Below are 27,693 nucleotides of genomic sequence, written 5' to 3'. Positions count from 1 at the left end.
TATAAGCACCAAACCACAGATCCAAGAAGCTCAGATAACACTGAGCAAGATAAAACTAAAAAATCCACACCCAGGCATAGCATATTCAAACTGCAGAAAATCAAAGACAAAGAGAAATTGTTTAAAGAAGTCAGAGAAAAAAAATACCCTTACCTATCAAGAAGCAATGATGAGAATTATATCAGCTACTCTTCAGAAACTATGCAAGCATGGATAGAGTGCAGTGGAATATTTAAAGTTTTGAAAGATAAAAACCCCACCAACCTAGAATTCTGTATTCAGTGATACCAACCTTCAAAAGTGAGGGAAAAATAAAGACTTTCTCAGATAACCAAAAATTAGGAAGTTTGTCTCTGTTAGACCTGCCTTGCAAGAAATGTTACAAGAAGTTCTTCAGAAAGTAGGAAATTTATTTAAGTTATAAACTCAGATCTACATAAAGAAAGAAAGAGCATTCGAGAAGGCATATATAGAGATAAAGTAAAATCTTTTATTTTTCTTAATGTTAATTGATCTAACAGGTAACAGTTTGTTCAGTATCATATTAGCAATAGTGTATGTAGTGATCATAGCTTATGGATAATTGAAATGAATGACAGCAATGCATAAGGGTCAGGAGGGAGGAACTGGGAACACTGTTATAAGGAACTTTCCCAACCCCTGAAGTGCTCATTGAAAGTAGACTTAGATTAGTGGTAAATGTAACTGCAAACTCAAGGACAACCACTTATAAAAGTTAAAGAAAAAAAAAGAAGTTCAATTGATATGCTAAGAGAGGAGAAAAATGCAATCATATAACATGGTCACTCAAAACCAGATATGGCAGAAAATACTAGTGGAGGACAAAAAAAAAGAAATAAAGAACAAGGGCAATGAATAGAAAACAGTAACAAATATGGTAGGTATGATAGATATCCAACTATATCAATAATAACATTAAACATCCATGATCTGACTATACCAATGAAAAGACAGACAGTCAGAAAAAATAAGACCCAAGTACATGTTTCTACAAGATGCCTACTTTAAATCTAAAGACACAGATACTTTAAAAGTAAAGGGATGGAGAAAGACATACTATGCTAACATAAATCAAAAGAAAGATGGAGTAGCTGTATTAATTTCAGACAAAGCAGACTTCATACTAAGGAAAAAAATATAAGGGATAATAAAGAGGCATGACATATTGATAAACAGGTCAATTTTCCAAGAAGTCGTAATAATCCTAATGTGTGTGTGCCTAACAACAGAGCATCAAAATACATAAGGCAAAAACTGATAGAACTGTAAGGAGAAACAGATGTCTCTACTATTTCAGTTGGAGATTTCAATATCCCTCTATCAGTAATTGACAGATCTGGCAGACTGGCAAAATATCAGTATGGACATAGTTGAATTGAACGGCAACATTAATCAACTGGATCTAATTGACATTTATATACTACTTCATCCAACAACAACAAAATACACATTCTTCTCAAGCTAACACAGAACATTCACCAAGACATACCATATTCTGTGGCCTAAAACCATATGTTAACAAATTAAAAAGAACAGAAATCACAAAAAGTATGTTATCAGACCATAATGGAATTAAACTAGAAATCAATAACAGAAAGACAGCTGGAACACTCACAATATATGTGGTGGATAAACAACACTCTTCTAAATATATACAGGTCAAGGACAAAGTCTCAAGAAATAAACTGAAAATATTTTGAACTAAACAAAAATGAAAATACAAATCAAAATTTGTGAGATGCAACTAAATCAGGGAAAAATATTAGAAAAGAATAAAGATTTCAAATCAATACTCTCAGGAAACTAAAACGAACAAACAACAACAAAAAAACCCAAATTAAATCCACAGTAAGCAGAAGAAAAGATAACAAAACTTAGGGTAGAAATAAATGAAATTAAAAACAAGAAATCAACAGAGAAAATCAACAAAGCCAAAAGCTTGGTCATTGAAATGATCAATGAAATTGATTAGACTCTAGCCAGGCTAACTAAGAAAAAAAGAGAGAAGACACAGATTACTAATATCAGAAACGATACCACTACAGATCCTATGGACATTAAAAGAATAATAAAGGAACACTATGAACAACTGTATATCCATAATTTGATAACCTGGAGAAAATGAACCAATCCCTTGAAAGACACAATCTACCAAAACTCGCAAAAGGAGAAACAGTTAATCTGAATAGGCCTACATCTATTAAAGAAATTGAATAAATAATTAATAATCTTTCAAAACAGAAATCAGGAGAGAGGGGAAGATGGCGGAAGAGTAAAACGCGGAGATCACCTTCCTCTCCACAAATACATCAGAAATACATCTACACGTGGAACTGTTCCTATAGAACACCCACTGAACGCTGGCAGAAGACGTCAGACCTCCCAAAAGGCAAGAAACTCCCCACGTACCTGGGTAGGGCAAAAGAAAAAAGAAACAACAGAGACAAAAGAATAGGGACAGGACCTGCACCAGTGGGAGGGAGCTGTGAAGGAGGAAAGGTTTCCACACACTAGGGAGCCCCTTCACGGCGGAGACTGCGGGTGGCAGAGGGGGGAAGCTTCGGAGCCACGGAGGAGAGCGCAGCAACAGGGGTGCGGAGGGCAAAGCGGAGAGATTCCCGAACAGAGGATCAGTGCCGAGTAGCACTCACCAGCCGAAGAGGCTTGTCTGCTCACCCGCCGGGGCGGGCGGGGTCTGGGAACTGAGGCTCGGGGCTTCGGTCTGATTGCAGGGAGAGGACTGGAGTTGGCGGCGTGAACACAGCCTGAAGGGGTTAGCGCACCATGGCTAGCTGGGAGGGAGTCCGGGAAAAGGTGTGGAGCTGCCGAACAGGAAAGAGACTTTTTCTTGTCTCTTTGTTTCCTGGTGCGCGAGGAGAGGAGATTCAGATTGCCGCCTAAACGAGCTCCAGAGACGGGCGCGAGCTGCAGCTATCAGCGCGGACCCCAGACACGGGCATGAAACGCTAAGGCTGCTGCTGCTGCCACCGAGAAGCCTGTGTGCAAGCACAGGTCACTATCCACACAGCCCCTCCCAGGAGACTGTGCAGCCTGCCGCTTCCAGGCTCCCGTGATCCAGGGACAACTTCCCCGGGAGAACACACGGCACTCCTCAGGCTGCTGCAACGTCACGCAGGCCTCTGCCGCCGCAGGTTCGCCCCGCATCAGTACCCTTCCCTCCCCCTGGCCTGAGTGAGCCAGAGCCCCAGAAGCAGCTGCTCCTTTAACCCCGTTCCATCTGAGCGAAGAACAGAGGCCCTCAGGCGACCTACACACAAAGGCAGGTCCAAATGCAAAGCTGAAACCCAGGAGCTGTGCGAACAAAGAAGAGAAAGGGAAATTTCTCCCAGCAGCCTCAGAAGCAGAGGATTAAAGCTCCACAAACAACTTGATGTACCCGCATCTGTGGAATACCTGAATAGACAACAAATCATCCCAAATTGAGGAGGTGGACTTTGGGAGCAAGATATATTATTGTTTCCCTTTTCCTCTTTTTGTGAGTGTGTATGTGTATGCTTCTGTGTGAGATTTTGTCTGTATAGCTTTGCTTTCCCCATTTGTCCTAGGGTTCTGCCCGTCCATTTTTTGTTTGTTCTTTTTTTTTACTTAAAAAAATTTTTTTTTCTTAATAATTATTATTTATTTTTTTATTTTAATAACTTTATTTTATTTCACCCTCTTTCTTTTTATTCTTTCTATTTTTTCTCCCTTTTCTTCTGAGCCGTGTGGATGAAAGGCTCTTGGTGTTCCAGCCAGGCATCAGGGCTGTGCCTCTGAGGTAAGACAGCCAACTTCAGGACACTGGTCCACAAGAGACCTCCCAGCTCCACGTAATACCAAACGGCAAAAATCTCTCAGAGATCTTCATCTCAACATCAAGACCCAGCTTCACTCAACGACCAGCAAGCTACAGTGCTGGACACCCTATGCCAAACAACTAGCAAGACAGGAACACAGCCCCATCCATTAGCAGAGAGGCTGCCTAAAATCATAATAAGGCCACAGACACCCCAAAACACACCACCAGACGTGGACGTGCCCACAAGAAAGACAAGATCCAACCTCATCCACCAGAACACAGGCACTAGTCCCTTCCACCAGGAAGCCTACACAACCCACTGAACCAACCTTAGCCACTGGGGACAGATACTAAAAACAACAGAAACTATGAACCTGCAGCCTGCAAAAAGGAGACCCCAAACACAGTAAGATAAGCAAAATGAGAAGACAGAAAAACACACAGCAGATGAAGGAGAAAGGTAAAAACACACCAGACCTAACAAACGAAGAGGAAATAGGCAGTCTACCTGAAAAATAATTCAGAATAATGATAGTAAAGATGATCCAAATCTTGGAAATAGAATAGACAAAATGCAAGAAACATTTAACAAGGACCTAGAAGAACTAAAGAGGAACCAAGCAACGATGAAAAACACAATAAATGAAATTTAAAATACTCTAGAAGGGAGCAATAGCAGAATAACTGAGGCAGAAGAACGGATAAGTGACCTGGAAGATAAAATAGTGAAAATAACTACTGCAGAGCAGAATAAAGAAAAAAGAATGAAAAGAACTGAGGACAGTCACAGAGACCTGTGGGACAACATTAAACACACCAACATTCGAATTATAGGGGTCCCGGAAGAAGAAGAGAAAAAGAAAGGGACTGAGAAAATATTTGAAAAGATTATAGTTGAAAACTTCCCTAATATGGGAAAGGAAATAGTTAATTAAGTCCTGGAACCACAGAGAGTCCCACACAGGATAAATCCAAGGAAAAACACGCCAAGACACATATTAATCAAACTATCAAAAATTAAATATAAAGAAAACATATTAAAAGCAGCAAGGGAAAAAGAACAAATAACACACAAGGGAATCCCCATAAGGTTAACAGCTGATCTTTCAGCAGAAACTCTGCAAGCCAGAAGGGAGTGGCATGACATATTTAAAGTGATGAAGGAGAAAAACCTACAACCAAGATTACTCTATCCAGCAAGGATCTCATTCAGATTTGATGGAGAAATTAAAACCTTTACAGACAAGCAAAAGCTGAGAGAGTTCAGCACCACCAACCAGCTTTACAACAAATGCTAAAGGAACTTTTCTAGGCAAGAAACACTAGAGAAGGAAAACACCTACAATAACAAATCCAAAACATTTAAGAAAATGGGAATAGGAACATACATATTGATAATTACCTTGAATGTAAATGGATTAAATGCTCCCACCAAAAGACACAGACTGCCTGAATATATACAAAAACAAGACCCGTATATATGCTGTCTACAAGAGACACACTTCAGATCTAGGGACACATACAGAAGGAAAGTGAGGGGATGGAAAAAGATATTCCATGCAAATGGAAATCAAAAGAAAGCTGGAGTAGCAATTCTCATATAAGAAAAAATAGACTTTAAAATAAAGAGTATTACAAGAGACAAAGAAGGACACTATATAATGATCAAGGGATCGATTCAAGAAGAAGATATAACAATTGTAAATATTTATGCACCCAACATAGGAGCACCTCAATACATAAGGCAAATACTAACAGCCATAAAAGGGGAAATCAACAGTAACACAATCATAGTAGGGGACTTTAACACCCCACTTTCACCAATGGGCATATCATCCAAAATGAAAATAAATAAGGAAACACAAGCTTTAAATGATACATTAAACAAGATGGACTTAATTGATATTTATAGGACATTCCACCCAAAAAGAACAGAATACACATTTTTCTCAAGTGCTCATGGAAACATTCTCCAGGATAGATCATATCTTGGGTCACAAATCAAGCCTTGGTAAATTTAAGAAAATTGAAATCGTATCAAGTATCTTTTCCGACCACAATGTTATGAGATTAGATATCAATTACAGGAAAAGATGTGTAAAAAATACAAACACATGGAGGCTACACAATACACTAATTAATAACGAAGTGATCACTGATGAAATTAAAGGGGAAATCAAAAAATACCTAGAAACAAATGACAATGGAGACACGACGATCCAAAACCTATGGGATGCAGCAAAAGCAGTTCTAAGAGGGAAGTTTATAGCAATACAAGCCTACCTCAAGAAACAGGAAACATCTCGATTAAACAACCTAACCTTGCACCTAAAGCAATTAGAGAAAGAAGAACAAAAAAACCCCAAAGCTGGCAGAAGAAAAGAAATCATAAAGATCAGATCAGAAATAAATGAAAAAGAAATGAAGGAAACTATAGCAAAGACCAATGAAACTAAAAGCTGGTTCTTTGAGAAAATAAACAAAATTGATAAACCATTAGCCAGACTCATCAAGAAAAAAAAGGAGAAGACTCAAATCAATAGAATTAGAAATGAAAAAGGAGAAGTAACCACTGACACTGCAGAAATACAAACGATCATGAGAGATTACTACAAGCAACTATATGCCAATAAAATGGACAACCTGGAAGAAATGGACAGATTCTTAGAAATGCTCAACCTGCCAAGACTGAACCAGGAAGAAACAGAAAATATGAACAGACCAATCACAAGCACTGAAATTGAAACTGTGATTAAAAATCTTCCAACAAACAAAAGCCCAGGACCAGATGGCTTCACAGGTGAATTCTATCAAACATTTAGAGAAGAGCTAACACCTATCCTTCTCAAACTCTTCCAAGATATTGCAGAGGGAGGAACACTCCCAAACTCATTCTACGAGGCCACCATCACCCTGATACCAAAACCAGACAAAGATGTCAAAAAGAAAGAAAACCACAGGCCAATATCACTGATGAACATAGATGCAAAAATCCTCAACAAAATACTAGCAAACAGAATCCAACAGCACATTAAAAGGATCATACACCACGATCAAGTGGGGTTTATCCCAGGAATGCAAGGATTCTTCAATATACGCAAATCAATCAACGTGATACATCATATTAACAAATTGAAGGAGAAAAACCATATGATCATCCCAATAGATGCAGAGAAAGCTTTCGACAAAATTCAACACCCATTTATGATAAAAGCCCTGCAGAAAGTAGGCATAGAGGGAACTTTCCTTAACATAATAAAGGCCATATATGACAAACCCACAGCGAACATCGTTCTCAATGGTGAAAACCTGAAACCATTTCCACTAAGATCAGGAACAAGACAAGGTTGCCCACTCTCACCACTATTATTCAACATAGTTTTGGAAGTGTTAGCCACAGCAATCAGAGAAGAAAAAGAGATAAAAGGAATCCAAATCGGAAAAGAAGAAGTAAAGCTGTCACTGTTTGCAGATGACATGATACTATACATAGAGAATCCTAAAGATGCTACCAGAAAACTGCTAGAGCTAATCAATGAATTTGGTAAAGTAGCAGGACACAAAATTAATGCACAGAAATCTCTTGCATTCCTATACACTAATGATGAGAAATCTGAAAGTGAAATTAAGAAAACACTCCCATTTACCATTGCAACAAAAAGAATAAAATATCTAGGAATAAACCTACCTAAGGAGACAAAAGACCTGTATGCAGAAAAGTATAAGACACTGATGAAAGGAAATAAAGATGATACAAATAGATGGAGAGATATACCATGTTCTTGGATTGGAAGAATCAACATTGTGAAAATGACTCTACTTCACAAAGCAATCTACAGATTCAATGCAATCCCTATCAAACTACCACTGGCAGTTTTCACAGAACTAGAACAAAAAATTTCACAATTTGTATGGAAACACAAAAGACCCCGAATAGCCAAAGCAATCTTGAGAACGAAAAGTGGAGCTGGAGGAATCAGGCTCCCTGACTTCAGACTATACTACAAAGGTACAGTAATCAAGACAGTTTGGTACTGGCACAAAAACAGAAACATAGATCAATGGAACAGGATAGAAAGCCCAGAGATAAACCCATGCACATATGGTCACTTTATCTTTGATAAAGGAGGCAAGCATATACAGTGGAGAAAGACAGCCTCTTCAATAAGTGGTGCTGGGAAAACTGGACAGGTACATGTAAAAGTATGAAGTTAGAACATTCCCTAACACCTTACACAAAAATAAACTCAAAATGGATTAAAGACCTAAATGTAAGGCCAGACACTATTAAACTCTTAGAGGAAAACATAGGCAGAACACTCTATGACATACATCACAGCAAGATCCTTTTTGACCCAGCTCCTAGAGAAATGGAAATAAAAACAAAAATAAACAAATGGGACCTAATGAAACTTAAAAGCTTTTGCACAGCAGAGGAAACCATAAACAAGACCAAAAGACAACCATCAGATTGGGAGAAAATATTTGCAAATGAAGCAACTGACAAAGGATTAATCTCCAAGATTTACAAGCAGCTCATGCAGCTCAATAAGAAAAAAACAAAAAACCCAATCCAAAACTGGGCAGAAGACCTAAATAGACATTTCTCCAAAGAAGATATACAGATTGCGAACAGACACATGAAAGAATGCTCAACATCATTAATCATTAGAGAAATGCAAATCAAAACTACAATGAGGGGCTTCCCTGGTGGCGCAATGGTTGAGAATCTGCCTGCTAATGCAGGGGCCACGGGTTCGAGCCCTGGTCTGGGAAGATACCACATGCCGCAGAGCAACTGGGCCCGTGAGCCACAACTACTGAGCCTGCGCGTCTGGAGCCTGTTCTCCGCAACAAGAGAGGCCGCGATAGTGAGAGGCCCGCGCATCGCGATGAAGAGTGGCCCCTGCTTGCCACAACTAGAGAAAGCCCTCGCACAGAAACGAAGACCCAACACAGCCAAAAATAAATAAATAAATAAATAAAAGTTAGCTTAAACTTAAAAAAAAGAAAAAAGAAACTACAATGAGATATCATCTCCCACCAGTCAGCATGGCCATCATCAAAAAATCTAGAAACAATAAATGCTGGAGAGGGTGTGGAGAAAAGGGAACACTCTTGCACTCTTGGTGGGAATGTAAATTGATACAGCCACTATGGAGAACAGTATGGAGGTTCCTTAAAAAACTAAAAATAGAACTACCATACGACTTAGCAATCCCACTACTGGGCATATACCCTGAGAAAACCATAATTCAAAAAGAGTCATGTACCAAAATGTTCATTGCAGCTCTATTTACAATAGCCAGGACATGGAAGCAACCTAAATGTCCATCATCAGATGAATGGATAAAGAAGATGTGGCACATATATACAATGGAATATTACTCAGCCATAAAAAGAAACGAAATGGAGGTATTTGTAATGAGGTGGATGGACCTAGAGACTGTCATACAGAGTGAAGTAAGTCAGAAAGAGAAAAACAAATACAGTATGCTAACACATATATATGGAATCTAAGGGAAAGAAAAAAAAGGTCATGAAGAACCTAGTGGCAAGATGGGAATAAAGACACAGACCTACTAGAGAATGGACTTGAGGATATGGGGAGGGGGAAGGGTAAGATGTGACAAAGTGAGAGAGTGGCATGGACATATATACACTACCAAACGTAAAATAGATAGCTAGTGGGAAGCAACCGCATAGCACAGGGAGATCAGCTCTGTGCTTTGTGACCACCTAGAGGGGTGGGAGGGAGGGAGATGCAAGAGAGAAGAGGTATGGGAACATATGTATACGTATAACTGATTCACTTTGTTATAAAGCAGAAACTAACACACCATTGTAAAGCAATTATACTGCAATAAATATGTTAAAAAAAAAAAAAAACAGAAAGCACCAGGCCCAACATTGGTTCACTGGTGAATTCTGTTAAACATTTAAGGAACAAATGAGACCAATTCTGTAAAATATCTTCTATAAAATACCAGAGGAAATACTTCCTAACTTATTCTATGAAGTCAGCATTACCCTACTACCCAAACCGGGTGAAGACACTATAGGAATGAATAACTACAGATCAAAATATCTCATGAATACAGATGCAAAAATCCTTATCAAAATATTAGTGAATCAAATCCCACAATGTATAAAAAGAATTATACAACAGGACCAAATGGAATTTAATCTACCTATGCAAGTCTGGCTCAATATTTCAAAATCAAATAATTCAACAAGCTAGAAAAAAAAATCATATGATCATATCAATAGATGCAAAAAAGGCAAGTAACAATATCCAGGAGCCATTCAAGGTAAAAACCTCAGTGAACTAGGAATAAAGGAAATACATCTTCAGTTTAATAAAGAACATCTACAAATAACCCTCAGCAAACATTGTACTTCACGGTGAGACAATAGATGGTTTCCTACTAAGATCAAGAATAAGACAATGATGTCACCTCTCATCATTTGTATTCAACATCATATTAGAAGTCCTAGGTAATACAATAAGGCAAGAAAAGAAAATAAAAGCTTTAGAAGAAGAAAGTTTTTAAAAAGACAGCTGTATTTGTCACAGATGACATTATTGTCTATGAAGAAAATCTCAAAGAATCAAAAAAAAAACTGCTAAAATAAGTGATTATAGCAAGGTTGCAGATCACAACGTTAATATACAAAAGCCAATTGTTTTCTTACATATTAGTAATGAGTAATTGATATTTGAAATTAAAAACACAATACCATTAACACTGAAAAAAATGAAATACTCAGGTATAAACTGTACAAAATATGTATAAGATCTATAAGAATAAAACTGTAAAACTCTGAAGAAGACATCAAGGAATATCTAAATAAATGGAGAGATATTCCATGTACATGGATAGGAAGATTCAATATTGTCAAAATATCACCTCCTCCTAACTTGATAGATTTCAATACAATCTCAATCAAAATTCCAGCATGTTACTTTGTAGATATTTACAAACTGATTTTAGAGTTTATATAAAGAGGCAAAAGACCCAGAACAGCCAACATGATATTGAAGGAAAAGAACAAAATTGGAAGATTGACACTACTAGACCTCAAGACTTACTATAAAGCTCCAATAATCAAGACAGTGTGGGACTTCCCTGGTGGTGCAGTGGTTAATAATCCACCTGCCAATGAAGGGGACATGGGTTCGAGCCCTGATCCGGGAAGATGCCACATGCCACAGAGCAACTAAGCCAGTTCGCCACAACTACTCAGCCTGCACTCTACAGCTTGCGAGCCACAACTACTGAGCCTGTGTGCTACAACTACTGAAGCCCACATGCCTAGAGCCTGTGCTCTGCAACAAGAGAAGCCACTGCAATGAGAAGCCCGTGCACCTCAATGAAGAGTAGCCCCTGCTTGCCGCAACTAGAGAAAGCCCATGTGCAGCAAAGAAGACCCAATGCAGCCAAAAATAAAGGAAAAATAAATAAATTAAAAAAAAAAAAAGACAGTATGGTATTTGTGAAAGAACTGACCAATAGATCAATGACGTAGAATGGTGAGCCCAGAAATAGACTTACACAAGTACAGTTAACTGATCTTTAACATGGAATAAGGGTAATTCAATGTAGATAGTCTTTTCAAAAAATGATGCTGAAACAGATGGATATCTACATGGAAAAACAAATTTAAATATATCTAGACACAGATCTTATACCTTCACAAATATTAACTCAAAATGGAGCATAGATCTAAATGTAGAACACAAAACAATCAAACAGCTAGAAGAAGAATAAGAGAAAATATTAGTGATCTTGGGTTTCACAATATTTTTAGATATAACACCAAAAGCACAATTCCGTGGAAAAAAATTGATAAGTTGAACTTGATTAAAATTAAAAACTTCTGCTCTATGACGCTGTTAAGAAAATCAAAAGACAAGCCAAAATTGAGAGAAAAGAATTGCAAAAGACATATGTGATAAATGACTGGTATCCAAAGTATATAAAGAACTTTTGAAACTCAACAATAAGAAAATGAACAACCCAATTAAAAAACTGGGCGAAAGACCTGAACAGATACCTCATCAAAGAAAGTATATAAATGGAAAATAAGCATATGAAAAAAATATTCAACACTGTATGTCATCAGGGAATTGAAATTAAAACAACAAGATACCATCACATATCTTTAACACACTAGAAATCAAAACACTGACAACACCAAATCCTGGCAATGATGTGGAACATCAGGAACTCTTATTCTTTGCTGGCAGGAAAACAAAATGGCACAGGCACTGTGGAAGACAGGGTGGCAGTTTCTTATAAGACTAAACATACTGTTACCAGGCAATCCAGCAATTGTGCTTCATGGTATTTACCCAAATGAGTAAAAAATTTATGCCCACACAAAACCTCTACACAAATGTTCACAGTAGCTTTATTCATAGTTGCCAAAACTTGGAAGCAAGCAAGATTTCCTTCAATGGGTGAATGGATAAACAAACTATGTTATATCCATACAATGGAATATTACTCAGTGATAAAAAGAAATGAGCTATCAAGCCATGAAAAGACATGAAGGAAACTTAAATGTATATTATGAACTCAATGAAGCCAACCTGAAAAGGCTACAAAACTGTATGATTCCAACTATATGACATTCTGGAAAAGGCGAAACTATGGAGACAGTAAAAAGATCAGTGGTTGTCAGGGGTTTAGCAGGTAGGAAAGGATAAGTAAGCAGAGTGCAGATGATATTTAAGGCAGTGAAATTATTCTGTATGCTACTGTAATGGTGGGTATATGTCATTATACGTTTTTTAAAACTTACAGAATATAAAACACAAAGAGTGAACACTAATGTAAACTGAGGAATTTAGTAAATAATAATGTAATAATACTGGCTCATCAATTGTAACAAACAACTGTACTACACTGATGCATGATGTAAATAACAGGGGAAACTGCTGGGGAGCTATAAAGTACATGGGAGTACATAGGAACTCTATGTACTTTCCATTCAACTTTTCTGTAAACCTAAAACTGATCTAAAAAATAAAGTCTATTAATTAACCAAAATAATAAGATTTCTAGGCCCTTAAACATTACTTTCATTATCTGACTCGCTTGTTAAAATGTATCATATTTATACTCTGTCTGACTTTCAAGGGTTTTGTAATCCTCCATTTTATCAGTTCAGCATTATTTTAATTATTTCTAAGAGATATCCTCCATTGTAAGAATTTAGAATAGATGCCTCATGTCCCCCATAAATAAATCATATTCATCCTGAATATATTCTTTCATTGTTGTTGTTTTCTCTTTGAAATTCGTTCATCTCCCTTCTGCTGATCTAATGATCCTATGCCTTAAGATTATCCTCTCCCATAAAAACATCCCCAAAGACACTAGCTTTTAGTAACCTTCTTCTCTCATTATAATTATAGTTTATACCACAAAATAAATGGCTACACTATATCTTCTACAGGGCTGCTGTGGTCCTCATAGGTAACAGTGCTCTCAACTAGATGTTAAGTTTATTATGATGTATATTGCAGAGTGGCAGAATCTGCCATCCCCTAATATGTCACTTTGGAAGAATTATCTTGAGCTAAGGGCACGTGAAAAACAGCAGGTAGAAGAAGAGTGCTGTGACCTCCCCTTTTCTTCCTGAAAGCAGGAATAAAACTCTCACGTGAAAGATGCTCTCCCTACACCAGGAAGAAAAAAACATTCTTATCACCAGAGACAAGAAGTAGAGGCTGAGAGAAATCTGTACAAACAGACCTTGTTAAAAGAACTCATCTTCTTTACCTCCCCACATATTTTAGTTACACTTCCACAGCTGCCTCTCTTTGTTCAACCAAGTATAAAAACATTTAGGTTTCACCACTTCTTCGGGTCTTCACTTCCTTATGAAGGCTCCCATGTCACATAAATCCTGCATTAAATAAATGGGTATCCTTTTATCCTGCTAATCTGCCTTATGTCAATTTAATTTTAAGGCCCAACCAAAGACACTAAGAGAGCAGACCAAAAGTTTTATTTCCCCTACAATATCTCTTAAGTTTTACCCACAGCATTTTAGGGATTAACAGAAGCTTATTAATGGAATGAGTCCTAGGATATTATTTCAGCTTTTCTGGTAATCCAAGAATACTTGTATAATAATGATTGTATCCTCAAAAACAAAGAGAAAATGACATGCTAAGATCAGGAAACTCCCTTGAAAACTCAAGACATTAAATGTTTAAAGGTTTCTTAAGTTACCTATCAGACTTATACCTTGGAAGAGTAGCCAAATGTTAAAAATATAATACATATAATACTGATAAAAAAGATATCAGTAACTCCTATAAAAATATCACATGATCTGATGCACTGATATTAAAAAAAACCCAAAAAACTAAAACACTAACATACTTTGGGAAGGCAGAAAGGCTCCAATGGCATTAATGACATTACTAAAGTTCATACAGTCATGCAATACGTAACATCTAGTGTTACATGCCATAGGTGACACATCTGGTTTCTTGATTGTAAGTATCAGTACCCCCATGAGCTATCCATATTCAAAGTCAAGGTAAGAACCTTTACACTGACATGGGGTAGATTTAATCTACCGCTTAGAATCCCTACTTGCTGCACAACAATTTCAATAGGTTGGTAAGTGTGGGAGAATGATTGGTATTACTATTCCAAAGCATTTGCCATAAGCTGGGCTAAAGTAAATAGGGTGGAAAGGAAAAATTCTGAAACATGAGAGAATATTATCAAAATATTAGACATAGACTACTGGGAAATTAAGTATTCAGAAATGGCATAGTCAGGAGTATCATTCCCAAGCCTGAGAAGCTCCTATTACACATCAGTCTTTTCAATTATATAAAGATGGCAACTGTCAATGTATTGCTATAAACATGACTAATAATAGCAAATTTTCATACAAGGCATTATTAATATCAACTTTAATTTAGGTTGGCTTAAATTTTTAATGAGAAACTTACCTTGCAGAACTTGACTTCTGCCTCTAAATGATGAATGTATTGAGACTGGTCACTGATGATGGGAACAAGATCCTGTAGAGCAGGCATATCGGTTTCCTCATATTCTGATGATTTCTAAGGCAAAAACAAAAACAAATGAAGCATGTTTGGATTTAGCAAAGAATCAGTTAATACCATCTTCACACTCAATTTAGCACTGATGTCATATAAACACAGTATAAACACAGACTAGGGAGATTGCTTCAAGATGGCAGAGTAGAAGGACGTGCGCTCACTTTCTCTTGCAAGAGCACTGGAATCACAACTAACTGCTGAAAAATCATCAAAAGGAAGACACTGGAACTCACCAAAAAAGATACCCCACATCCAAAGACAAAGGAGAAGCTGCAATGAGACAGTAGGAGGGGCGCAATCACCATAAAATCAAATCCCATAACCGTGGGTGGGTGACTCACAAACTGGAGAACACTTATACCACAGAAGTCCACCCAGTGGAGTGAAGGTTCTGAGCCGCACATCAGGCTTCCCAACCTGGGGTTCCAGCAACGGGAGGAGGAATTCCCAGAGAATCAGACTTTCAAGGCTAGCAGGATTTGATTGCAGGACTTCGACAGGACTGGGGGAAACAGAGAATACACTCTTGGAGGGCACACACAAAGTAGTGTGCACATCAGGACCCAGGGGGAAGGAGCAGTGACCCCACAGGAGACTGAACCAGATCTACCTGCTAGTGTTGGAGGGTCTCCTGCAGAGGCGGGGGTGGCTGTGGCTCACTGAAGGGACAAGGACACTGGCAGCAGAAGTTCTGGGAAGTACTCCTTGGCGTGAGCCCTCCTGGAGTCTGCCATTAGCCCCACCAAAGAGCCTGTAGCCTCCACTGCTGAGTCACCTCAGGCCAAACAACCAACAGGGAGGGAACTCAGCCCCACCCATCAGCAGACAAGTGGATTAAAGTTTTACTGAGCTCTGCCCACCAGAGCAACACCCAGTTCCACCCACCACCAGTCCCTCCCATCAGGAAGCCTGCACAAGCCTCTTAGATAGACTCATCCACCAGAGGGCAGACAGCAGAAGCAAGAAGGACTACAATCCTGCAGCCTGTGGAACGAAAACCACATTCACAGAGAGACAAAATGAAAAGGCAGAGGATTATGTACCAGATGAAGGAACAAGATAAAACCCCAGAAAAACAACCAAATGAACTGGAAATAGGCAACCTTCCAGAAAAAGAATTCAGAATAATCATAGTGAAGGTGATCCAGGACATCAGAAAAAGAATGGAGGCAAAGATCAAGAAGATGCAAGAAATGTTTAACGAAGACCTATAAGAATTAAAGGACAAACATCTAGAAGAATTAAACAACAAAAAACAGAGATGAACAATACAATAACTGAAATGAAAAACACACTAGAAGGAATCAATAGAAGGATAACTGAGACAGAAGAACAGATAAGTGACCTGGAAGACAATGATGGAATTCACTGCCGTGGAACAGAATAAAGAAAAAAGAATAAAAAGAAATGAAGGCAGCCTAAGAGACCTCTGGGACAACATTAAATGCACCAACATTTGTGTTATAGGGGTTCCAGAGGAGAAGAGAGAGAGAAAGGGCCTGAGAAAATATTTGAAGAGATTATAGTTGAAAACTTCCCTAACATGGAAAAGGAAACAGCCACCCAGGTCCTGCAACTGCAGAGAGTCCCAGGCAGGATAAACACAAGGAGAAACACACTGAGACACACAGTAACCAAATTGACAAAAATTAAAGACAAACAAAAATTATTAAAAGCAAAAAGGGAAAAATGACAAATAACATACAAGGGGGGCTTCCCTGGTGGCACAGTGGTTAAGAATCTGCCTGCTAATTCAGGCGACATGGGTTCAAGCCCTGGTCTGGGCAGATCCAACATGCTGCAGAGCAACTAAGCCCGCGCACCACAACTACTGAGCCTGCACTCTAAAGCCCTCAAGCCACAACTACTGAGCCCTCATGCTACAGCTACTGAAGCCCACATGCCTACAGCCTGCGCTCCACAACAAGAGAAGCCACCACAAGGAGAAGCCCATGCACAACGAAGAGTAGCCCCTGCTGAACGCAACTACAGAAAGCCCGTGTGCAGCAATGAAGACCCAATGCAGCCAAAAAAACCAACAAAAAAAGAAAAAAAAAAACATACAAGGGAACTCCCATAAGGTTAACAGCTGATTTCTCAACAGAAACTCTACAAGCCAGAAAGGAGTGGCAAGATATATTTAAAGTGATTAAAGGGAAGAAACTACAACCAAGGTTACTCTACCTGGCAAGGATCTCACTCAGATTCGATGGAGAAATCAAAAGCTTTACAGACAAGCAAAAGCTAAGAGAATTCAGCACCACCAGATCAGCTCTACAACAAATGCTAAAGGAACTTCTCTAAGAGGGAAACATAAGAGAAGAAAAGGACCTACCAAAACAAACCCAAAACGATTAAGAAAATGGCAATACGAACATACATATCAATAATTATCTTAAATGTGAGTGGATTAAATGCTCCAACCAAAACCAACAGATTGGCTGAATGGATACAAAAACAAGACTCATATATATGCTGTCTACAAGAGACGCACTTCAGACCTAGGGACACATACAGACTGAAAGTGAGGGGATGGAAAAAGATATTCCATGCAAATGGAAATCAAAAGAAAGCTGGAGTAGCCATACTTGTATGAGATCAAAAGACTTTAAAATGAAGAATGTTACAAGAGACAAGAAAGGACACTACATAATGATCAAGGGATCAATCCAAGAAGAAGATATAACAATTATAAATATATATGCATCCAACATAGAAGCACCTCAATACATAAGTCAAATGCTAACAGCTATAAAAGAGGTAATTCACAGTAACACAATAATATTGGGGGACTTTAACATCTCACTTACACCAATGGACAAATAATCCAGACAAAAAATTAATAAGGAAACACAAGCTTTAAATGACACAATAGACCAGTTAGATTTAATTGATATTTATAGGACATTCCATCCAAAAACAACAGTATACACTTTCTTCTCAAGTGCATACGGAACATTGTCCAGGATAGATCACATCTTGGGTCACAAATCAAGCCTTGGTAAATTTAAGAAAACTGAAGTCATATCAAGCATCTTTTCCTACCACAATGCTATGAGATTAGAAATAAATTACAGGGAAAAAAACATAAAAAACACAAACATATGGAGGCTAAACCATATGTTACTAAATAACCAAGAGATCACTGAAGAAATCAAAAAGGAAGTTAAAAAACACCTACAGATACATGACAATGAAAACACGATGATCCAAAACTGATGGGATGCAGCAAAAGCAGTTCTAAGAGGGAAGTTTATAGCAATACAATCTTACCTCAAGAAACAAGAAAAATCTCAAATAAACAATCTAACCATACACCTAAAGGAACTAGAGAAAGAAGAACAAACAAAACCCAAAGTTAGTAGAAGGAAACAAAACATAAAGATCAGAGCACAAATAAATAAAATAGAAACAAAGAAAACTATAGCAAAGATCAATAAAACTAATAGCTGGTTCTATGAGAAGATATACAAAATCGATAAATCTTTAGCCAGACTCATCAAGAAAAAGAGGGAGAAGACTCAAATCAATAAAATTAGAAACGAAAAAGAAGTTACAACAGACACCGCAGAAATACAAAGCATCATCAGAGACTAGTACAAGCAACTGTATGCTAATAAAATGGACAACCTGGAAGAAATGGACAAATTCTTAGAAAAGCACAACCTTCTGAAACTGAACCAGGAAGAAATAGAAAATATGAACAGACCAATCACAAGTAATGAAATTGAAACTGTGATTAAAAATCTTCCAACAAACAAAAGTTCAGGACCAGATGGTTTCACAGGTAAATTCTATCGTATATTTAGAGAAGAGCTAACACCCATCCTTCTCAAACTCTTCCAGGAAATTGCAGAGGAAGGAACACCCCCAAACTCATTCTACAAGGCCACCATCTCTCTGATACCAAAACCAGACAAAGATACTACAAAAAAAGAAAATTACAGACCAATATCACTGATGAACATAGATGCAAAAATCCTCAACAAAATACTAGCAAACAGAATCCAACAACACATTAAAAGGATCATACACCACGATCAAGTGGGATTTATACCAGGGATGCAAGGATTCTTCAATATATGCAAATCAATGTGATACACCATATTAACAAACTGAAGAATAAAAACCATATGATCATCTCAGTAGATGCAGAAAAAGCTTATGACAAAATTCAACACCCATTTATGATAAAAACTCTCCAGAAAATGGGCATAGAGGGAACCTACCTCGACATAATAAAGGCCATATATGACAAACCCACAGCAAACATCATTCTCAATGGTGAAAAACTGAAAGCATTTCCTCTAAGATCAGGAACAAGACAAGGATGTCCACTCTTGCCACTATTATTTAAGATAGTTTTGGAAGTCCTAGCCATGGCAATCAGAGAATAAAAAGAAATAAAAGGAATACAAATTGGAAAAGAAGAAGTAAAACTGTCAGTGTTTGCAGATGACATGATACTATACATAGATAATCCTAAAAATACCACCAGAAAACTACTAGAGCTAATCAGTGAATTTGGTAAAGTTGCAGGATACAAAATTAATGCACAGATCTCTTGCATTTCTACACACTAACAACGAAAGATCAGAAAGAGAATTAAGGAAACAATTGCAACAAAAAGAATAAAATACCTAGGAATAAACCTACCTAAGGAGACAAAAGACCTGTATGCAGAAAACTATAAGACACTGCTGAAAGAAATTAAAGATGATACAAACAGATGGAGAGATATACCATGTTCTTCGACTGGAAGAATCAACATTGTGAAAATGACTATACTACCCAAAGGAATTTACAGATTCAATGCAATCCCTATCAAATTAGCAATGGCATTTTTTTACAGAACTAGAACAAAAAATCTTAAAATTTGTATGGAGACACCAAAGACCCCAAATAGCTAAAGCAATCTTGAAGGGAAAAAAACGTAGCTGGAGGAATCAGACTCCCTGATTTCAGACTACACTACAAAGCTACAGTAATCAAGACAATACGGTACTGGCACAAAAACAGAAATATAGATCAATGGAACAGGATAGAAAGTCCAGAGATAAACCTATGCACCTATGGTCACCTAATCTATGACAAAGGAGACGAGGATATACAATGGAGAAAAGACAGCCTCTTCAATAAGTGGTGCTTGGAAAACTGGACAGCTACATGTAAAAGAATGAAATTAGAACACTCCCTAACACCATACACAAAAATAAACTCACAATGGATTAAAGACCTAAATGTAAGACCGCATACTATAAAACTCTTAGAGGAAAACAAAGGAAAAACACTCTTTGACATAAATCACAGCAAGATATTTTTTGACCCACCTCCTGGAGTAATGGAAATAAAAACAAAAATAAACAAATGGGACCTAAAGAAACTTAAAATCTTTTGCACAGCAAAGGAAACTATAAACAAGACGAAAAGACAAGCCTCAGAATGGGAGAAAATATTTGCAAATGAATCAACGGACAAAGGATTAATCACCAAGATATATAAACAGCTCATGCAGTTCAATATTAAAAAAACAAACAACCCAATCAAAATATGGTCAGAAGACCTAAATAGACATTTCTTCCAAGAAGGTATACAGAATGCCAACAGGCATATGAAAAGCTGCTCACCATCACTAATTATTAGAGAAATGCAAATCAAAACTACAATGAGGTATCACATCACGCCAGTTAGAATGGGCATCATCAGAAAATCTACAAACAACAAATACTGGAGAGGGTGTGGAGAAAAGGGAACCCTCTTGCACTGTTGGTGGGAATGTAAATTGATACAGCCACTATGGAGAAGAGTATGGAGGTTCCTTAAAAAACTAAAAATAGAATTACCATATGACCCAGCAATCCCACTACTGGGCCTATACCCAGAGAAAACCATAATTCAAAAAGACACACACACCCCAATGTTCATTGTAGCACTATTTATAATAGCCAGGTCATGGAAGCAACCTAAATGCCCATCAACGGACGAATGGATAAAGAAGATGTGGTACATATATACAATGGAATATTAGCCATATAATGGAACGAAATTGGGTCATTTGTAGAGACGTGGATGGACCTAGAGACTGTCATACAGAGTGAGGTAAGTCAGAAAGAGAAAAACAAATATCGTATATTAACACATATATGTGGAATCTAGAAAAATGGTACAGATTAACCGGTTTGCAAGGCAGAAATAGAGACACAGATGTAGAGAACAAACTTACGGACACCAGTGTGGGGGGGGAAGGGGGGGGATGAATTGGGAGATTGGGACAGTCATATATACACTAACATGTATAAAATAGATAACTAATAAGAATCTGCTGTATAAAAAAATAATTAAAAAAACATAGAGTGGGCTTCCCTGGTGGCGCAGTGGTTGAGAATCTGCCTGCTAATGCAGGGGACACGAGTTCGAGCCCTGGTCTGGGAAGATCCCACATGCTGCGGAGCAACTAGGCCCGTGAGCCACAACTACTGAGCCTGCGCGTCTGGAGCCTGTGCTCCGCAACAAGAGAGGCCACGATAGTGAGAGGCCCGCGCACCGCGATGAAGAGTGGCCCCCGCTTGCCGCAACTAGAGAAAGCCCTCGCACAGAAACGAAGGCCCAACATAACAATCAATCAATCAATAAATCTTTAAAAAAAAAAACATAGGGTAGATCACAACGTGGCTAATAGTATTAATAGTAATAGTAGTAATAGTATTTCTTTATCCTATAAATTCCACCAATAGATAACAATCAGGGATATGAATATCATTTTTTAAAGATGGACAGTGAAAGTGGTTGTTAAAAGCATATGGCAAGTGGAAAAATGCTGGAGTAGTGTAATTGGCTGGGATGAACTGTCTATTTGAGCCATCTGAAAATGTGACATCCTATTCAGTAATTCTGAGATAAAGGGACAGCTCTTCAAGAAACCACCATAGAAGAGGACAGCTAGCTAAAATTGCAGAACAAGCTGCCTGAAGGAGGGATTCTTTAGACAAGTGTTTGATGCCAAATGTGTGTCAGTAAGGTAAAATTCTATCTACAAAGGAGTATGTTAACAAAACCTGATTTTTGATTTTTGACCCTAGTACTCAAGGCAATTCAAGACTCTGCTGCTCTGGAGCCTCCAAGACTAGAGTGCCAAAGCAGATACATACAAAACTGAGATACGCTGCACTGAGGACTCAATGAAGAGACGTCATAAAAAGTGTTAATTCTCTTTACTTCTGCAGCAGTCCTGGAATTGATTTTTTAATGTACATCTTACCTTATCCTAAAATGATTGTAAAATGGTTTATAAATCATACATCATACGATGATATTATTTAAAGAAAAGAGGAAGAGAGGAAAGGGAAAATGAGGTTCAACCAGTTAGATGAACCCAGAGGAAAGCTTGAGATCAGACACACAATCATTTTGTTTTTCAATCCAGCAGAAATTCCTATAAATGATGAAGTACCAGCTCTCATGGCAGAATAATTCTGTAGAGCTTTGTTTCTGGGCATATTTAATAAATTTTAAAACCAAAGAGACTTTAATTAAATGAATTATCTGTGTTAAGTAGAAAGTAACTAATTATAATAATATTAATAGAAAGGGATTCAGTACATAGGCAAATATGATTACTATGTGTATATAGGGGATAGTCACTGTGAAAATTAAAAGCAAGCTTATGTCATGTGGAAAATGTCCATATGAAATAACTTGTATATACTTTGAAGGGTTTATTATAATTTGGATGTCCACATTTTAAAATAACAAGTAATAATGTTTAGACATTTTCCATCTCAACACTGCCTCAGTTTCACTATCAATACAGCCACATATTTCTCATATGTCATATTGGCTATGAAACTGCATTCTAAAGGGTAAAATCTTCAAAAGCTATTTATTATGGTTATGGCTTATAATCATCACATGTAGGTCATATACATTTAGAGTCTAAGTTCCATTCTTTCACATAGCTCCAATATAAATAGACCTGCGTATTGGTATATACAACTGATGATTTTGATGAGAGTCTTCTTGCCTATTTGAAGTCAATAAGTTTTGTAACATCACTGCTCAGTTTTATCTTTAAAATGCTAATAAGCATGTCTGAGCATTCAACAGATATAGCACCTTAATCTACTAGACTTAAAAGTACTCCACCCATGTGTGCTTAAGAGCATTCTACAAACTAGGTGTCAACAGTAATAAATTCACTGAATGATGAAATATTATTTTTTAAATTATAATTTATACCTATAAATATTGAATAGGAGTATGTAGTACATTTCTCTAAAGTGGGAATTAAACATGAAAGTATATGTCAGGCTGGAATGAAGTGTTAATATAAGGGTACTCTTATGACATTTCAGCTGTGAGTAAAGGAAACTGACGTGTCTCCAAGTTTCCAGCATGTAGCCTTGGTATCCAACTGTCACAGACATTGAAAATGCAAGGTGGTTATTGTTGCTATGACATTTTATATTTGTGTCATACTTCATAGGTTTCTAAAGAATTTTAAATATATGATCTTATCTTATTATTACAAAAACCCTGTGAGAGAGTACATAATAGACCCTAGATAGACCTAAAGCCTAGACTATTATTTTGGCCATTTAAACCTGGCCAAATCCTTCCTTCACGATACCCTTTCCCTCACAGTACCCTTCCTTCACAGTACCCTTCCCTCACACCCACCCTGCCCTCACACCTATCTCAGGCTTTATATCACATTGCTTCAGTCAGAAATAATACACTCTGTCAAAGCAACAGCAACAGAAAACAGCTTCAGAAGAAACAGAGTACAGCTTTTCGTATCACACAATTTAATAACCATATATTTTAAAATTTAGAACAAGATTACATAAAAGAGTAAAACAAAGGACTGCTAGAATTAAACAGTAAATTCTAAAAATAATAAAATATAGATATGCCCCTCTAAAAAAGCAGTGGTTAATCTTTTCCATATATTGTTTCTTTTTTATATTTGCTAACAGTTGCAAAGTAAATTCTCCAAACTATTTCCTCACTCACATTTTTCGAGTGAATAATAAATTAAAAAATCAGAATTCTCTCTGCCATGGAAGTCTCTCTTCTTCAGCCAAAATAATTAGAGGGAAAATAATTTCTTTTAACGTTTTACACTATTAGCAGGCCCTGCTCAGAATCTGTTTACAATATGTACTACTAAAATGACACAGTAAAATTAAAACATAGTTAGAAAAATAATGCTTTTGTCAGGTTGCAAAAACTGATACTTACCAAAGGGGACAATTTTCGTCTTCTTGGAGATACCTCACTCTCCTTAGTTGCTTGTTGGCACAGCAAAGCTTTGAGTTGATTAACTATGGAGCAAAAGTGATGGGTTTATTCACCTTATTTTAGATCCATGGTTTATTATCACCCATCTATCCATCCATCGATCTAACAAATATTGTTAAAATACGTATTATGCACCACAAAATGTGCTACTGACTGGGGACACAAAGACAAACATAAGAAAACCTCTACCACTTAAGAGCTAAGAATCTTGCTTATGAGCAAGAGGGATATAACTAACAGATATAAAACAATATAATAAGCTCTAGGTAGACCTACAACTATGCATAGTGCTATGAAGAGGAAGCACATAATTGTTTTCACAGAGAAGACAATACAGTGAAGGATGAACAGGAGATTACCGAGCAGAAAAGGGTGAGAAAAAATTCAGTTAGAATGCGTGGCTCATGCAAAGCATAGAAGCATGGCCATAGGTTGGTATGATTAGAACATGGCTTGCAAGATGGACAGCTGAAAGGAAAATAGAAAAATGAGGCTGGAGAGGCAGCTTGGATTCATCTTAAGGAAATACTGCTACGACATCCTATAGGCATCGAGAAGTCAAAGAAAAAAAAAAAAGCAAGGGAATTAGATTAGCTGATTTGTGTTTCTCGACTAAAATCCTAGCAATAAAGGATAGACTGGAGTCATTACTGTATGGAGTTTAAAGAATTCACTGTGTGTCATTCAGGTCACGACTGACATTCACACTCACCAGCACGGCTGTGTTGCAGTTCACGCCAGGCATTCCCAGCATCCTCATTTCCTACACTGGTACTAAAAGAAGGATCCATTACATCTTCTCCAATAGTGACATCACCTTCTCTCAGGGCACGTTTCAATTGGTGAATGCTTCTACTGGCACGTTCTGTAACAACATGATGAAAATCAGGGCCAGTGAAATCTGGGCGACCAAAGGTACACTGACTCAAGAAGACAATTCCAAAAGGAAAAGCAATCATTTCTGATACTTCATGGGGAAAAAAGCGTAGTTTTGTTTCTAGCTTGCTGAGGAACATGCCAGAGGAAGTGAGAGATTAAGTTCATGGGTTAGAAGTTAGACGTGATGATCTCTAAGGTCCCTGACACCTCAGTGATTGATATTCACTATATATAGCTCTACTGCTGAGGAGGACTGAATGGGAGAGCTTCTCCCCCCTCCACTCCTCCAAACAATAGCCTCACAGGGAAAGCACTATCCTAACCCCTCAATGCCTAAGACTCCCCTACCCCTTCTGAAGAGGCGTGGGTGGGCAAAACTGGCAAAAGGGACACCACCACACCAAGTTCCTGCCCAAGGAAGCCTCCTTGTCCCTGTGGGCCAGATGTCCCTCTAGCGTCAAGAGACATATGACTACCTGGCCTAGTTTTGATCAAGATTTGAATAGCTGACGTGCTTACAGCGGCAGCCTCTGTAGTATAGTCGTACTTACGTACTGCTGGCTGACTACATCTTACATAGAAATTCTTGGTTAGTGTATCTGACTACCCCTAGAATTGAAGCTTAAACTCACTAGCACATACTTAACATAAATAGTCTAAAACGAAGTATTTTAAGGTATATTATTCTAGTAGTTCATCTCTAAAAATAGCTCCCAAAGGACCCAGCCTCACATCCTTGTCCTCTCCCAGGTTGAAACTCAGTGGGCCTGTAACTGGCACTAACCAAGAGAATGCAATGGAAGGCACACCACGCCAGATCAGTCACATCTTTAAAATATCTGGTAGCTTCTGCTTCTACCCTCTCGGAACGCTGGTTTTTGTAAACCCCAAGCCACTAAGTAGGAAGTCTGGCTACCCTGCTGGAGAGATTGTGAAGAGGCCATATGGAAAGGAAAGGCCCTGAGACCACCACAGGGAGAAGGAGAGAAGCCCAGCCCCACTAACAGCCAGGTGGAGTCTCCCGATGACTCCAGCGCCAGAGGCCATCTACCTACAATGGCATGAAAGAGACCCGAAAACTGCCCAGCTTGAGTCCAATTAACCCACAGATCTGTGAGAGATACTACAAATGCTTTTACTTGTTGCTTTCTGCCATCAAGCTTTAGAGTGTCTTGTTAAGCGGCAATAGATAAGTGAAATAATTATTCAGTGAAATAATTTTTCAGTGAAATATTTACCCAAAAACATCTTCAGCAAAGGATCGAAATCTTATATTAATAACAGAACTATACTAATATAGTAACAGTATACTGTACTATATGTTAATACTATACTATAGTAATATACTAATGACGCTGGTGATGACATTACTAATAATTCTACCACACTTTATGGATATTTTACATGTATGACAACTGGAGAACCAGGCAATCAATTGATAATTTCATTAGTTAAAGTCCAGTTACTTTTTCAGGTTTAAATTTGTTATTTCTGCTAATCTCTTATGATTAAATTCTCCAGTTCCAATCTAGAAAACATTAACTATAACAAAAAAATGTTCCTTGCACATTAGAGCTGAAACCCAGATTTCAGTCATCATTTTCAAATTTTGACATCTGTATTTGAAAGTTATTTTTAATTCATAAATTTACCAAATATTTACCTATATCTAACATAGAGATTTATGTCAGAAAAAGATGAATTCCCATGCAAGTTCATGTATAGCTATTATCTATTTCAAATGGATTCTATCTAAATAATTCTTAAGATTTTCAGAGGAGATCTTTTTCTAAGTAAAAACTTTCCCTAATTCAGAGCAACACATAACAATGATGCCAATGAAGTTCTTTCTTTCTTCTGACCAAGGCCCTTCCTTGACAATTATATCTATTTCATCTTGTGTACTCAGGAGAAAAAGCTCCTATTCCTTGCTACCTACATGGGAACCCTAAAAAAGCTATAAAACAGCTATCGTTTCATTACCAATCATGGATGGAAATATATTTATAAACATATTCTACAGGACCTTGAAAAACTGATTATACTTCCTCCAAGCTCATTAATTTAACAGTCTGAAACCAGAAAAAAATAACCATAAATTAATAGAAAAAAATATTCTCTATCTTACAAAATCTCTAATATAGGTTCTTTGCTTACAGCAACTCATTTTCTACCTTGATTAAACTAAAGAAAACAGGTCTTTTAGGTCAGGGTTCAACAGTGAAATTCTACTACTAACTACACAAGAGACCCAGGGAATTTACCACTACAATTTTCTCCACATCAATCCTGTTTCCACACAGACCTTTCTCTGACTGGAATTTGGTATTGATAACTAACCAAGCCTGGTCTCCTTTTACTCCTCATGAGTTTAAAAAAGTCCAGATAGGATGCATTCCTGGTTTTAGTAAGATGAGAAGCAGCAATAGTTTTTCAATAACTCAGTATTTTCTAAAGAGACTTGTTAAAGAAAGAAAAATCAAAGTGTTACTTGATAAGCAATTTAGTTCACACAGCATTAGACTTATGCACTGAAATCTATGAATAAAGCACTTATCCTTACTGCATCCATTAAAAGGAAAGAGATGGTTTCAAT

The 27,693-nt window shown here is 37.5% G+C and overlaps 1 protein-coding gene across 7 annotated transcripts in view; it reads right to left on the bottom strand.

Moving 5' to 3' along the window:
• The window catches only part of SDCCAG8 (SHH signaling and ciliogenesis regulator SDCCAG8), a 273,925-nt gene that overhangs the window by 235,327 nt on the left and 10,905 nt on the right, over nt 1–27,693 (bottom strand). For all 7 annotated transcript variants that reach the window (XM_059940830.1, XM_059940820.1, XM_059940851.1 and 4 more), the window contains 3 exons: nt 24,931–25,083; nt 24,159–24,241; nt 14,805–14,918 (listed from right to left, as the gene is read on the bottom strand). In XM_059940830.1, coding sequence (XP_059796813.1) covers nt 14,805–14,918; nt 24,159–24,241; nt 24,931–25,083 — 350 coding nt within the window. The remainder of the gene's footprint in view (nt 1–14,804; nt 14,919–24,158; nt 24,242–24,930; nt 25,084–27,693) is intronic.

Source organism: Balaenoptera ricei, chromosome 1 (assembly GCF_028023285.1).
Source record: "Balaenoptera ricei isolate mBalRic1 chromosome 1, mBalRic1.hap2, whole genome shotgun sequence".
In the NCBI taxonomy this organism is placed as follows: Eukaryota; Metazoa; Chordata; class Mammalia; order Artiodactyla; family Balaenopteridae; genus Balaenoptera; species Balaenoptera ricei.
Note: the sequence above shows the minus strand (reverse complement) of the source record. Positions and strands in the feature narration are given on the sequence as shown.